The 14,798-nt window shown below is 34.5% G+C and overlaps 3 protein-coding genes across 4 annotated transcripts; 1 reads left to right on the plus strand and 2 right to left on the minus strand.

The window, feature by feature from the left end:
• Window positions 1-675: 675 nt before the first annotated feature.
• On the minus strand, window positions 676-2,291 carry LOC143546274 (acid phosphatase 1-like). Its single transcript, XM_077037971.1, has 3 exons — window positions 1,651-2,291; window positions 1,003-1,212; window positions 676-856 (listed from the first exon to the last, which is right to left on the minus strand). The coding sequence occupies exons 1-3, from the start codon at window positions 2,061-2,063 to the stop codon at window positions 676-678; spliced, it is 804 nt and encodes a 267-aa protein (XP_076894086.1). The 5' UTR covers window positions 2,064-2,291.
• A 2,713-nt stretch (window positions 2,292-5,004) lies between these two features.
• LOC143546287 (uncharacterized) lies at window positions 5,005-7,688 on the minus strand. 2 transcript variants are annotated; one of them, XM_077037984.1, is made up of 8 exons: window positions 7,323-7,688; window positions 6,858-6,878; window positions 6,557-6,770; window positions 6,314-6,480; window positions 6,086-6,210; window positions 5,942-6,002; window positions 5,282-5,330; window positions 5,005-5,180 (listed from the first exon to the last, which is right to left on the minus strand). In XM_077037984.1, the coding sequence occupies exons 1-8, from the start codon at window positions 7,437-7,439 to the stop codon at window positions 5,113-5,115; spliced, it is 822 nt and encodes a 273-aa protein (XP_076894099.1). In that variant the 5' UTR covers window positions 7,440-7,688; the 3' UTR covers window positions 5,005-5,112. The 2 variants fall into 2 exon arrangements, with proteins under 2 accessions (XP_076894099.1, XP_076894100.1); XM_077037985.1 differs by having other exon boundaries at window positions 5,008-5,180; window positions 6,557-6,782; window positions 7,323-7,356.
• A 2,938-nt stretch (window positions 7,689-10,626) lies between these two features.
• Window positions 10,627-13,456, plus strand: LOC143546288 (putative lipase ROG1). The gene is made up of 10 exons (XM_077037986.1): window positions 10,627-10,779; window positions 11,687-11,754; window positions 11,875-11,945; window positions 12,053-12,271; window positions 12,345-12,508; window positions 12,649-12,704; window positions 12,790-12,842; window positions 12,911-13,022; window positions 13,093-13,190; window positions 13,272-13,456. Exons 1-10 carry the CDS (start codon window positions 10,643-10,645, stop codon window positions 13,341-13,343), a joined length of 1,050 nt encoding a protein of 349 aa, XP_076894101.1. The 5' UTR covers window positions 10,627-10,642; the 3' UTR covers window positions 13,344-13,456.
• The last annotated feature ends 1,342 nt before the right edge of the window (window positions 13,457-14,798 follow it).

A 14,798-nucleotide genomic window follows, 5' to 3' on the forward strand; every position in this document is an offset into this window, starting at 1 on the left:
TTTTTTAGTTGTCCAAAATGGTTCTCAAAGTTCTCAATTAATTGTCAAGTGGTTCTCCTAGGATCCTTACCCTATATATGTGTGTGTGTGTGTGTGTGTATGTATTCGATCATTTCAGAAGTTTTTTTACAGCGAGAAGTGCGAGACGTGAAGGTGTAACTCCATTAATCATTAATTTCATTCCCTTTCTTATTGTGTAGGTGACAATGTATGTGTGTAGGTATGTTTGTATGTGTGTAGGTACGTAGATTTGAATGTGGCTCGGTACGTTTGTATGTGTGTAGGTACGTAGGGTGTCCCAACATTATGCCGTCGCTATTGACCCCAAATGTCTATCGCCAAAGAGAGGTCTTCAAGATTATTCTTTCTTTTATTGCTTCCGCTCTGCCTCAAGAATTTTAAGGCCTCGTCGATCTCCCCTCAAGTTTTGAGCTTCGAGTTTCAAAATCAAACCAATTAAGCTAGGCTTGATTGTGTATCAGGTTGACTCGATGACTTCCTTAGGTGGACGCAATAGACTAATGGTGGCTATTGGTTATAACACAGTGGAAACCCAATTTAGCTCGAGACCAACAAATATGTGCTTCCATGGATCGAAAAAATTGCTGGTAAAAAACAAACTTAAACGTAAAAAGGATATTAAAAATTTTGTGACAATGAACTATGCATAATCAATCAAGCTGGTATGTGATACATTGGGTTCGAAAGCTTAAATGATCTACTAGCCGCTGCAATGCCTATTAAATCGCTCCATTGGTCTCCATAGTTTCCAAGAATTCGAAATCCCTCCTCTGTTATCTCTTTCCTTTTACCCGACTTAAATGCAGTTGCCGATTTTTCACGGTCATGTTCACCCCTGTGAATTATTCAAAAGGGTTAAATGTAAAATGTATACACACAAACAACATATGTTAGACTTTATAAATATTTCAGGAAATGTTTTATGTGTATTATATGTATTATAATATAAAAAAATGTGAAAAGGTTTTAATTATAACTTACCTTAAAATGAGTCTATCCCATTTCTGATATCCTGCATGTGCTAAATTTGTAACAGTAATGTTCCTTTTGTCTTCGTGTCGCCCTGTCAACAAGATGATCTTAAAACCGAGCCTTAATATCTCTTCGTATAGCTTCAAACTGGGTTTGATCGCCGGTGCCACTCCTTCAAGAATCCATTTGTCGAATTGCTCATTGTTGAAAACTTCCAACCTATGTACATCCCAACAAAAATTCATACAAGAATTTTCTACAAAATCATTGTTATCAATTTTATCAGAAAACACAAGAATTTTTTAAGAAATTATGGGAAGAGTTACAATCATCTTTCGATATCAACGAGGAGAAAGTGGGAATTAAAGCCAAAATTGTTCTTGATTGTGGCAAATCAGATTTCTTAAACGGTTTAAGTTTTTTCCATAATTTCTTGAGTTAAAATCTTGATGTTGGTATAATATTTTTTTGAAATAATTAAAATCTTTAGGGTGGCAGTTATATATTTTCTCAATCATTAAATTGTGCAAAACAAAATTTCTTGAACTAGAATCTTGATGAGAGTAAATCATTATTTCATGAATGAAAATCTTGATTATGGAAAATCAAGATATCAGGAATCAGAGAACCATAACAATGATTTATCCAGAATAGTACCCGTAACCATGGTCCGAATAATACGGAAGATTCGAGATCAAGGTTTCATCAATGTCGAAAACCCAAGCATCCATTCCATCTCCTCTCAATTCCAGGCTCTTTGCATAAATTCCAGACTCTTTCGAAACCTTTTCAAGATCAACGTTATAAGAGCGACCCAACATGTAATCTTTCACATAATCCGCACATTCATCTGGAATCGTTGTCCATGGACCCAAATTGTTTGCTTCAATCGCGACCCTCCAACTTGTGCAATGTATGTCAATGTCATCGCTCATGTTCTTGAGTCGGGATTCTGAGAATTCAATGATCAAAGGTCTTAGGAGGTCGGGATCAAGATCAACATTCATGCTTTCTTGACTAAAAGCCATGGAGAAAAGACATAAGAACATTGCGGATCCAAGAAAATTCATGTTTCTAAGATCCAATCGAATAAAATCAAAAGATTTTCGTTCCGATGTCTCCTTGATTCCAAGAACTTGGAAATTTGGTTGAATGTGGTCCTAAAACGCCATCGGCTGAGCAGTCCGAGCTCTGGTATGGTTAGCCGGTTGGCGAAAAGAGGAGATGGATTGCTCAATGCATGGAATTGTAGTTGAATTTATATAGTTTTGTGATGATTAGTTATGACCAGTGCTTTTTTTTGTCATAATAATCGACTGACCTAAAATCTATGCATTGAGCAATTGGTACTTTCTGCTTCATAAGCTCTCAAAATTATTTGGCTGGAATATTTTTCACCTACTTATATTGCGGTTTAATTATGATAATATAACCCTACATATCATATCTAAAAATATATCCAATAAAATTTTATTTTAGAAATCAAACGGGTTAACTAGTAATTTGCTAAACTAAAAATATAATTAATTAAAATATGCCGATAATACGAGCTATTTTAGCATGTTTGGATTCTGGATTTAGGGTGAATACAAAGAGCTTGTTTACTCGTTTATCCAGTCAACCTAGTTGTTCTAATATTTTAATAAACGAGTCAACTCATCAAGTCACAAGCTGGCTCGAGTTGCAAATGGTGCGCGTAACATTCATCTCGATGGAAAAAATTTTAGCCAATTTGACATGTATCTAAAAGTGTTTATGGTTTGTATATTTTTTATATCTAAAAGTGTTTTATTGTCTGTATATTTTTTTATGTCATTAAACGAAAGTTCCTAAATATATAGGGATAATTACAAGGCCACACAAACGGGCTTATAACATACATACGGGCTTATAATAACAAATATACTCTATGAGCAAATGTTTATGGACATTATGGGGAAATCCTTTACGAAGGAGATGATAAATATATTCTATAGGCCCTTGCAGTTTGAGCGGAAGTTGGACGAACACTCAAACAGGATTGAAAGTCTTGAAATAACATACGCAAAAGGTCCTTTGTCAAAATAATTGATGGTATGTGCAAGACATGAACGTGTCCAATTTAAAATCTTCACTCGTACAAAATGAATGTCTATCTCGACATGCTTAGTGCATTAATGCTACACGAGGGATAGGTACACAGCCGAAACATTGTCACAATAGATGAGTATAACATGAGTAATAAAGACATGGAGTTCCAATAAAAGGTTCGGTAGCCAACTAGCCTCTGCTACGGTATTGGTCGCTCCTAGGTATTCTGCTTCAGCGATAGACCAAGAAATGATGTGTTGTCATTTGGAAAACCAATTAGGGATCAAGTTGTAACCAAAGGAACCTAGATGTTAAACGTCGAGTCTAGGGGCACTCGCCCCTATCAACATTGGAGTAGGTGGCGAGAGATGGGTTAGGCGAGCGCACAATCCTAATGTCATAATCAATCATGCATTGTATGTAGAAGGTCATCTGATATACCGTCCTAGGGGCATTCATAAAGAGAGAAATGCATACAATATATCCGGTCTTCTAACAGTTAAATATTGAAGTGACCCGGCAAGGCTGGGGTACACTGTGTCATCGGCTAGTAGAGGACCCCATTCGTGGCACTCAATTTGGACATGGTTCCCACTAATGTAGGACAAGGCTTGCAATCATCCATGGAGGCTTGATGTATGAAATTCCGAGCATACTAAGACTGGTTTAGAATTAGGAAGTTTTTATCCCAGGTGACCTTTATACCCAAAAAGTGATGTAACTTTCCGAGATCTGTCATGAAAAACTCATGAGACAAGGAAGAGATCGTATGATTAACAAGTGATCACCAGACACACTTAAAACGATGTCATTGATATAAAGTAACAAGTAGACCATATGAGGCCCTGACGATAGACAAATAGTGATGCATCACAATGGCTACTACGAAATCCATGTGACACAATAAAGGTTGAAAAGCGGTTGTACCATGCACAGGGCGCTTGTTTGAGGCTGTTAAGGGAACACAAAGGGTTGGGCTTTGTCAATGAAACCTTGTGGCTGATGCATAACCAATTTCTCCTTTAATTAACAATGTTAAAACGCAGTCTTGACATCCGACTTACGGATATGACTTTGTGTGTGATGTTAAGTTTAGTTGGGGAGTTTCCACCCAAAATCTTGGTGGAAGTTTAGCATGAATGAGAAGCGTGCGGATGCCATAGAGGTGACGAATCATCCAATCTACCTTCCCGTTTTGTTGGGAAGTTTAAGGACACGAAAAACAAAAGGCTAAGATCGTGAATGTCTATGGTTTGTATATTTTTTGTATCTCATTAATCAAAAGATGCCTAAGGTGTGTTCGTTTCACAGAATTTGTGGGAATTCAAATGAATTGGAATTAAAATCCCATGATGAAATCTTAATTCCATTTTGGTGTTTTCGGTTCAAAGAATTGGAATTCAATTCCTTCAAATTCCTTTAAATTGGAATTGGAATTCTTATCTCGAGTTTTTTTTACGAGGACGACGAATAAAACATTTTAGCTATTTTAGATTTTTTGTTTTTAATTTATATTTTGAGTATGAATTTTTTATTATTAGTTTTGAATATTTTTAAGGGGTTTTTTATTTTAATAGAAAACCCATAAAAAATAATAAAAAAATCATAACGGAAAATATAAATAAAAATCTAAAAATCTAAAAAAAACTAAAATGTTTTCGCCGTTATCATTGTAAAAAAACGTCTTTGAAATCTATTCATTTGTCAAACGAACACATTAAGAATGTATTTGGATTTCAATTCCCCTCAATTCCAATTCCTTCAAATTCAAATCCTATGCAAATTCCAATTCCATTTCATTCCGTGAAACGAACGCGCCCTAAATATATATGGATAAATATAAGGCAAACAAGCGGGCATATATTATTGTTTCATAGCAGCCTAATATAGCTAAAACTGAAACATATAGGAATTAAAACCATAATTTAGGCTAATTTAATTTATAAAATACAGAATATGATGTGTATTAAGTGACGAAAACGAAAAATGGAAGAGGTGTAAATGTAACTTTGAAACAAAACTAACACAGGTTCAAATTTACAAGCTAAGCTATCCAGGTGTGTTTGGGTTGTAGATAGTTGTGAACTTGAAGTTGCCCGAAAACATGGATTCTTTATCTGCATATCACAATCACATGTCAGTTTCTAATTGCATAAGCCAAACAAATCCCTTTCTAATCAAATTCATAAAAAGAAATACTTTAAAATGCGTGATGAACCTGTTAACGACAAGCAAGTGCATTCTCGTCGCACATATCGGGAGAAAGCCTGAAAATATTGTTAAAAATAATGTCAGACAACTTATAACAATCCCACCAGAGAATATTTTTGCCACTAGTCCTACCTTTTACACTATTTTTTCTCAATGGACCTCCATCAAAAAAACTTAACTTCATTAAGTTTTATCCGAATTTAAAGTAATGTTTTAGGGATTTTAACTGTAAGGAGGAACCGAGTCGATTGATTTAAAACTTACACGAAACGGAGCTCCAAACAGCTCGATTTTTGTTAACTGGAAGTTTACATCAATCGGCTCGTATCTTCCTTCCAATCAAAAACCTTATAACATAAGTTTGAAATTCGGATAAAAACTAAACAAAATTAAAATCTTTTTTAATGGAGATCCAATAACATAGTGTAAAAGGTTGGATTAGCCGTGACATGAATATTCTCAAAGTGTCCAATTTTTGACAACTCAAAGCAACTAAGAAAACCAAGTGATAGCATATATTTACCAAAGTTTATGCAAAATTTATCGGTACGGATAAACATTTGACAATTAATTATTGGTGGACAATGCATAACCAATTTTAAACTGGAAACTACAAAAACCTCATAAACACTTGTACAAGTACATATGAGTTGAGGCGAAAACTTACCAGGACAGCTGGCAATGCAGCAGCATCAAATGCTGGTGAACCATCATTTGAAAATACATTCCTAGACCATATACAAAATAAACAAATTATAATTACAGAAAATGAGATTTTGCACTGAAAATTATAATTTAGTGAATGTCTTACTTCCATATTGTATTATGCAACTCATCTTGTTTAGCTTCTGGAAGCATGGCAGTGTCATAAGCCACAATATTACCATAAAATATTTTTTCCAATTCCCTCATCCATTTTGACAATAGCAAATTGACCTGCATAATTTTATTAACTTCCGGTGGAAAGGTTAAATCTTTACAAAAAAAACAAACTTTTGTAACTAGCAATTCATTATTAGAGTATATGATTAACACTAACCCCAGCTTTCGAAACCCTGATCTCCAAATCATGATTGAATATCTCATACACATACTGTCCTAATTCAACACCTTCTTTTCCTTCAACTTTCAAACAACGCAAACAAAGCCACATGTGCATAACGAGCATAGAAAATGTTGTTCTAAACGTCTTCTCCAATCGAAAAACTGCAATGATCACACGATATTAAACTTTAAACCAGTTTATTTAATCAAACTTTGAGGTACAAAATTTGGTAATTACCGTCATAAAGCAAAGGATTCTCGACTTGAGAAACAACACGATGGTAAATAACATTTGCTGCTCGAATAGATGTGCTCTGTTTACTATAAAAGAGCATTAATCTGAGAATAAAGAACCGAATACCCTTGAAATTAGGCTCGTTAATCCTCTGAGGTGATCCAGGTGGCAAGGCTAATGAAACCGGCTTAGAACGAAACATACTATTCAAATTTACCTACAGAAACCTCTAATCATAAGTTCATAACTGTTAAGCAAGTTGACAGCATCATCAAATGATACCAGAATCCAAATGGAATCATACCAGTTGCTCCAAGCTTTGCCCCTGATTATACATATACAAAAAAAATGGTGCATTATAGACTAAATGAAACCGAAAAAAACGATTCAAAACCGAAAAATCCAATCCGAAAAACTGAACAGAAATAATAAGCGACGGTTTGGTTTTATGTTCTTGTAAAAACCGAACTTACTATTCGGTTTTGGTTTTGCATGTAATAAAAACTGGAAAAACCTAACCGGACTGGGACGGGCATTGAACTAGTTTTAAGTAATTTATAAGAATTTTCAAATATTTTAGCTCAAATGTATAAACACCAATAAGTATTGATTAACAAAATGATTTAAATCCAAATCCATTAATTTGAGCAGTCTTTATTTTTTTAACCCAAAATTTTCAAGCTCAAATGGCTAAAGTTTCAGATTTTAGTTCTTTTAGCCCAAAACCGACCCAGACCGAACCGACTGAGTGTAACTGACTAATTTGTACCTCTGATGTAGCAGCATAAGTCTTCTCCGTAGAAATATTTCGGAATGTAAACATTAAATTCTTCTGCATTCCTACCCTGTACATGTTAATTAGGGTCCTGTTCCATCCACGTACCATTGCAATTCACAATAATCTATTAAATTATTACAACATTCACCATCCGAACGAAAGTAATTTGAGAATTCAGTGATTGAATTTGGTGTGAGAAGCAATAATCAATTGTATGTATCAGAGCGGTAAGTTCGGGTATTTTTCTTTCGAGAACCTGAATGTAGTTTGAGAATCAATTTAGGTATTTTTGTCTTCATTTTGGTAAAAATGAAGTGGGTTTCGATGATGGGTTGTTTAATTCGGGTCAATCGAGTAGTTTGGATGAAGGACGAGTAAATTCGGTACCTGTATTATCGGTACCGGTACCGGTACCGGTACCGGTATCGATTTGGTATCGAACTGGTATCAAAGTTTTAAGTTTCGTTATCGGTACCGGTATCGGTATTTCCTGATTTTTTTACATTCAATACTAGTACCGGTACTGAACCGAAGATTTCGATACCGGTACCAAAAATTAGCGATTTTCAGAATCAAGACCGGTAGGTACTGGTACGATACCGATCTCATCCCTAGTTTGGATAATGCCGCCTATGCTCTAAGACACGGTAACGTCTCAAGCCACCTTACCATTTTATTATTGGCAATTCCAGGCAAACGACCACATTGATGATGGTGCCAAAAGGAAAGGCACCAGTTGGGCGTCATGTGTTAATGGGCTAAGGAGTCATATGTTAATGGGCTAAGGAGCTCAAGGGTGTGAGATCATAAATTTTTTTCAATTAGTTATATTCATTCATTTGTTTTTTTATATTAAAAAAATATTAAATAATAAATGCGTTGTTAGTTAAACTATTACACTATACGTTTTTATGACTAAAACATTAGTAAGGCCATGTGTAGTGAAGTGGTACAAAATGAGGTGTTTTGTGACATGTGACGCCCAGTCATCATGATGAGTTTTGTTTTAGTGGTATAGTGGTGTTGTAGCCCAATATAAATATACCACATTATATATATAATTTGTTGAGAATTAGCGAGAATGATGAATGAGATGGTAATATAACGCTGATGTGCGAATGATATAGAATTGTAAATAATTTGTATAACTATAACCTAATTTGAACTTTGTTTTTAAATTTATTTAAATTATAAAGGACCTAAGGCCATGTATAGTGGGCGAGAAAAGAGGCGAAAAGTGGGGGATTTGGGGCGCGGACACCGCCCCTAGGCGAATTGTGGGGCGAAATGTGGGGGGGGCGACATTAACTTATCCGGCGAATTGTTTTTCTTGATGGGGCCAGCATGTACGGATTGTGTGTGTGCATATATGTATGTGTATATGTATGTGTATATGTATATGTATATATGTTGTGTGTGTATGTATATGTATATATGTTGTGTGTGTATATGTATATGCAAAATGAATCCTAGAAACAACCCAAACCAACCGAACCACCCATTTCCTCCTTTCGGTCAACACCATGGTTCGCAAAACCAACCGAACGTGAACTTACAATGGAACCCGATGAACCTAAACCAACCGAACTAACTGTTTCAATTTCCCAACCCGAACCTAAACATGTACGCCAACCGAGCAATATGTTTTTTTATATTTTTAGTTATGTATTTTTTTAGTTATTTTTTTTGGTATTTATTTTTAATTTTAATGCATTTTTATTTAATTATTTAAATAAATTTGTTTTTATTTGATCAGTTTAATTATAAAAATAAAATAATAAAAAAAAGAAACTGTAAGCCCAACTTGTAGCCCCTACACCATTACACCTAAAAAACAAATTTCCACTTCATGCTGACTAGGCGCCACGTGTCATAATTCGCCCCAAATTGTAGCTCCTCCACTACACATGGGCTAATAATTGCCATATGTATGTGGATAAGCCTCCACGTATGGAGTGCCCCATGTGCTGAAGGAGAGTAGATGGATAATTTAAAGTCATGTCACGTTCATGCCAAAATGCAAGCAATTCAACAGCTTTTGGTTTTTAATTTTTATCATACATGATTAATTTGCTTTTTTATAAACTATAAGGTAGCACCATTTTTTATAATGTAATGTGTAAATTTTATTGCTTTTTTCTTTTCAAGTTCCATTTTAAGTGTACCATTTTGATCATAAACATATCTTATTAGGAAGAACACCCCTACAAATTAACTTACACTTCTCTAATATAAAAGTAATTAATCGTATTCATAGTTAATAAATAAATACTTCTTTTTCATATATTGTGGTTTATTAATGTAAAACGTACATGCATCGTGGTTAATTGTCTATTTTTTGTGGGCAGGTTTCGAAACATGACAAAACACACAAGTCCAATGAATAAGTTATTAATCATTTCCAATAATTTCGAGAAATAATGATCCAGCCTTCTAACCTATGAAAACAATTTGGTTGGCGTTTCATTCATTTAAATTATTATTTGTTAAAAAACATAAACATTTGTTGATGTTGTAAGAATTTAAACAAAATCATCTTAAGTTATCTTATTTAGATAGTTCTATTTACAATAAGTCACCTCAATTTACAGCTTGGCTTTGTAAACAAAATGTGACATCTAGTTTTAAAAAAGATATCCTTTTCCGTTTAAGTGTGAGTTCTTGAAACGGTTTTTAGTTTTACCTTGGCCTATAAAAAGGATATCTTTTTCCTTTACGTAACGTTGTGTTCCTGAGTTCATTTATGAAAAATAGTGTGGAAAAAAAAGTTCTCTCTTTTTGGACATCTCCTCTTTCTCTTCAATTTTCTTTATTTTCAAACAATGTTTTAAAAACCAGTTGAACCGGGTTATACACTTATACCGATTATTTATCAATTAATATTATTAGAAAAAAACAATATTATTAAAAAAAATTAAAATATAAAAAACAAAATCATCCTTCTAGATTCCCTCAGAAAGTAGCAACTCAATGTAGAAAATTTAGAATTTTTGCTACTGTCTTTTAACCAGATTCTGAGTAACAAAGTCAAATAAACATATAATATATTTATTGAATTTAAAATAAATAAATAAATATATAAAACCACTAAAAAAGTTAATATATTATTCCTTGTTATACATTATCCTTTGTATAAGCTTACCGGGAGCGGGAGGCGGTGGAGTGTAAATTCAGATAGTGATATAAGTGTAACCGTGTGACTAAATAAATAAAATCTTCCAATTCTCGTCGCCACGTAATCATTCAACCGTTTTCATTCAGAATTAATAAGATCATTACAATAATACTTCTTGCTCTTCAAGCAAGCTACTATGGATATCAAAACGGAAAACGACGGCGTTTGGTCGTCGGAGCCGGCGGCCGGAGGAGTAAATGTTTATAGCTCTGCTGAATTGGATGTTTCCACCGCCGATCATCTAGTTGTCATGGTCAACGGAATCCTCGGAAGGTCAAATACATCCATTACTTATATTATTATTATTATATCGTCTGTTTTATCATTTAAAATTTTATGTGATGATTGGCTTTTATAATTTTAAATTTCGTTGATTCGTACCGATAGTATTGGAATTAGGTTATCAAATCATTCAAATGCTTCCAATGCGGATAATAATAATCGGAATTATGATCTTCGTAATTAGGTTATCAAATCACTTGAATTAGGCATGTAATGTTTAACACGTGATTGAATACTAATAACTGTTACATTTATACTGTATATTGGATTCAATACTGCTAAGATTAAGAGTTAAATCATTGAAATGTGATATTATGTTATAATTCAGTTATTATATCCTGATTGATAACTGCTAGATCACTTGATTTCATGAGAAATCTGTTGCGTCTATATTATGCTTCGGATGATGACTCGCTTTCATAATTCTGAATATCGTTGATTCGTACTGAGAGTATTAGAATTAGGTTTTTGTCGAATTTTAATTGATTTGCACATTATGATAGTAATTCTGTTCGTGAAATGCTAGGATATTATCGAAGGAATTATCGTCTCCGGAATTTGAGTTTTGATGATTTTAATAGAAATGAGAACCATTCGGATGCTCGGATGAACACTGAGTAGTGTTTTATTTAATAAGAGTAGATCCAGATCGATCACGTGAATTAGGCATGCTTAAAACATGATTAGATACTAATAATATTGAAAACAGAGCAAACGCAACGGATTTGACTGGAAGTTGAAGTACTGCTAGATTATTAAGATTTAATTTATACAATGTACGATTGATTGATAGAATTTAAACATTAAAAGATAAATCAGCAATGATTAAAAGGCGTAGAATGCGGAAAATAACTGTGTTGATTGATTTCTAACAATTATCTTTACTGTGTTTTGACAGTTCTACAGATTGGAAGTTTGCTGCTGAGCAGTTTGTCAAAACAATACCTGATAAAGTATTCGTTCACCGTAAGGACATTTGTTTAACAGCGCGCACCTAATCTCTAATGTCGACCTATCTTCGCTAGTAGCACTTTATTCTATCATTGTGTGCTCATATATTTGTTGGTTATCCGTTATCCAATGTAGGCAGCGAAAGAAATGCAGCTACACAAACATTAGACGGTGTAGATGTAATGGGAGAGCGATTATCGCAGGAGGTTCGTTTCTGAACCAGTCATTAAATATTATTGTGTTTTGTGTACAAACTGTTATACATCATTCATCATATATTAATCATCGTTCACGCGCTTTGGTTTGAGATCAGGTCCTTGAAGTTATAAAGCGGAAGCCAAATCTTCGCAAGATATCTTTTGTTGCACATTCTGTAGGCGGTTTAGTGGCAAGATATGCAATTGGAAGATTATATAGACCTCCAAAGGAAGGTTTATCAGTTGAAGAATCGGCAGCCACAATTGGCGGTCTGGTACCAATGAACTTTATTACCGTTGCGACACCTCATCTTGGTTCAAGGGGCAACAAACAGGTAAAGATTTAGCTATTCATGCTCAAACATCAGACATCAATGGTCCTGATTTTGCTATTAATGTTCCTTCCAGGTACCCTTTCTTTTTGGTGTACCTGCCTTTGAAAAAGCTGCTGTTCTTGTTATCCATTGGATATTTAGAAGAACCGGCCGCCATCTTTTTCTTACTGATAATGATGAAGGAAAGCCTCCATTGCTTAAACGCATGTTGCAAGATGACGGTGATTGTTATTTCATGTATGTTCAGTCTAATACTGCGAATCACAGTAATCTATCATTTATAACTTATATGTAGTTAAGGAAATAATTATAAATACCTTAGAAGATTTTATATTTTACCAGTCTGAAATAAGATAAAACTGCCATCATCTGTACAGGTCAGCACTGCGTTCATTTCATCGTCGAGTGACATATTCAAATGTCGGTTGTGACCGTATCCTTTCTGTATTATTTAATCCTTAGAAATAATGTTATTCCATCAAGTGATGCATATTGTTTTTCCTTAAATACATAATTAGATATAGTTGGATGGAGAACATCATCAATTAGGCGTAACATAGAACTGCCAAAGGTATATCTTTATCTTGAATGATGTTATGATCTCTAATTAAATACTGAAAAGAGACTTTTTTTTTACAGTGGGAGGACTCTATAAATGAAAAATATCCTCATATTGTTTATGAAGAACGCTGCAAAGCGTACGATGGCGAGCAAGTGTCGACTGATGGTGATACCCTCAACGATTTGGAAGGTTTGAAACCAGTATTAATTATTCTCTTATGGGAATCTTTTCTTCTTTAATGAATGCTGAAATGTTGCAGAAGAACTGGTGACGGGGCTCTCTCGTGTATCATGGGAAAAGGTAGATGTGAGTTTTCACAATAGTAGACAGAGATTTGCAGCTCATAGTGTTATTCAGGTATTTATATATATATATTTCGTAACCATTGGATAAATCATAAATGCAGATACATGGATATTGATTTTGACTTGGATGCAGGTCAAAGATGATTACCAGCATACTGATGGTGTGGGTGTTATTCAACATATGATTGATCATTTTTGTATTTAAAAAATCATCTCATAATCCATTGAATATTTATCATACTCAATAGAGGTATTGTGAAGGTAAAAAGCCTCCTATGTATGCAAGAATGATTAAGTTAAAATCCATTCCTACTGATCCTTTTTTGTTTTATAAACAACATCTCTTCGACCACAAGACTCAAAACTTGAAACATCTGATGACTGATGGCACCATATTTTTGGGCCCATGGCAGTTGGAATTAGAGGTGCACAAATCGGGTTTTTTAAATACCCGGGTTCGGGTATAGAACCGGGTTCGGGTATGACCGGGTACGGGTATGATCGGGTATTGGTAGTAATCGGGTCGGGTTCGGGTATGGTATTGTCTCTAAAAACCATACCCTATGCATCGGGTTCGGGTCGGGTATAGCACCGGGTATTTTAATACCCTATTATCGGGTATTGAAAAAACCCTATTTACGGGTTTTTTTCCGGTATTTTTTTTGTATAGATTGGGTTTTTTAAAAGTTCACACATTTTAGGGGTATTATTCGGGTATTTTTCGGGTATACATCGGGTATTTGAAATACCCGGTTTCGGGTATTGGAAAACCCCGGTTTCGGGTTCGGGTATTACCGGGTACAAATCGGGTTTTTGGGTATTACTGGGTTCGGTTCGGGTTCGGGTTTATAGTGCCAAAATGCATACCCTATCCGTACCCTACGGTAGGGTCGGGTACGGGTTTTTTAAACCCGGGTATTTGAAAAACTGGTTCCGGGTATTTATTTCGGGTCCGATTCCGGGTTCGGGTTTTTTGTGCACCTCTAGTTGGAATGGACCAAAAATGGACACAATCGTTTTGGGCCCATGACAGTTAAAATGGGCCAAAAGTTATGTATCATATAAAAAATTACATATGTGATTCATAATTCGTAAGTTGATGATTTAGCAAGTTTATCACGAACGAGTATGGATTGTTGTTCGTTTCGTTGGGTAGTGACAGATCAAGGAACATTTATCCGGTGAGTAGTTTAATGTCCGGATGTGTTATCAACTTGATTACTTGATTTAAAGAAGTGAACTTCATTTAAAGAAGTTTGTGTTCGGGTCGACATATAAACCCACTTAGTTAGATGTCATATCTAACTTACTTCATGTTCACATGTGGGTTGACCTAATAAAACCACTTAGTTAGATGCGTTAGTTGATAACTACTCCGTTTATATAAACATATCAAGCCGTCAAACTGTTAAAATTAGTCTAACATTAAAGTATACTATCTATCTTTTAAAGGCTAACTTTTGACCTGTTTAATAATTTACTTAACTCTCGTTTACATCCAGCCAACTTGATCTAGATATGTTATTCCTTTGATTCGTATTAATAAATAAGTTATGTAAGTTGTATTCAATTCGGACGATCAAAATGTGTTCAGATTTTGTCGAAATCTTAACTTTAATAAACATAAAATTCAAGATTTAGAGTAGAACAGGTACCTTTT

This window comes from Bidens hawaiensis, unplaced genomic scaffold (assembly GCF_021521415.1).
Source record: "Bidens hawaiensis isolate Kalapana, Puna unplaced genomic scaffold, B.hawaiensis_p1.1 tig00014333_1, whole genome shotgun sequence".
Classification (NCBI taxonomy): Eukaryota; Viridiplantae; Streptophyta; class Magnoliopsida; order Asterales; family Asteraceae; genus Bidens; species Bidens hawaiensis.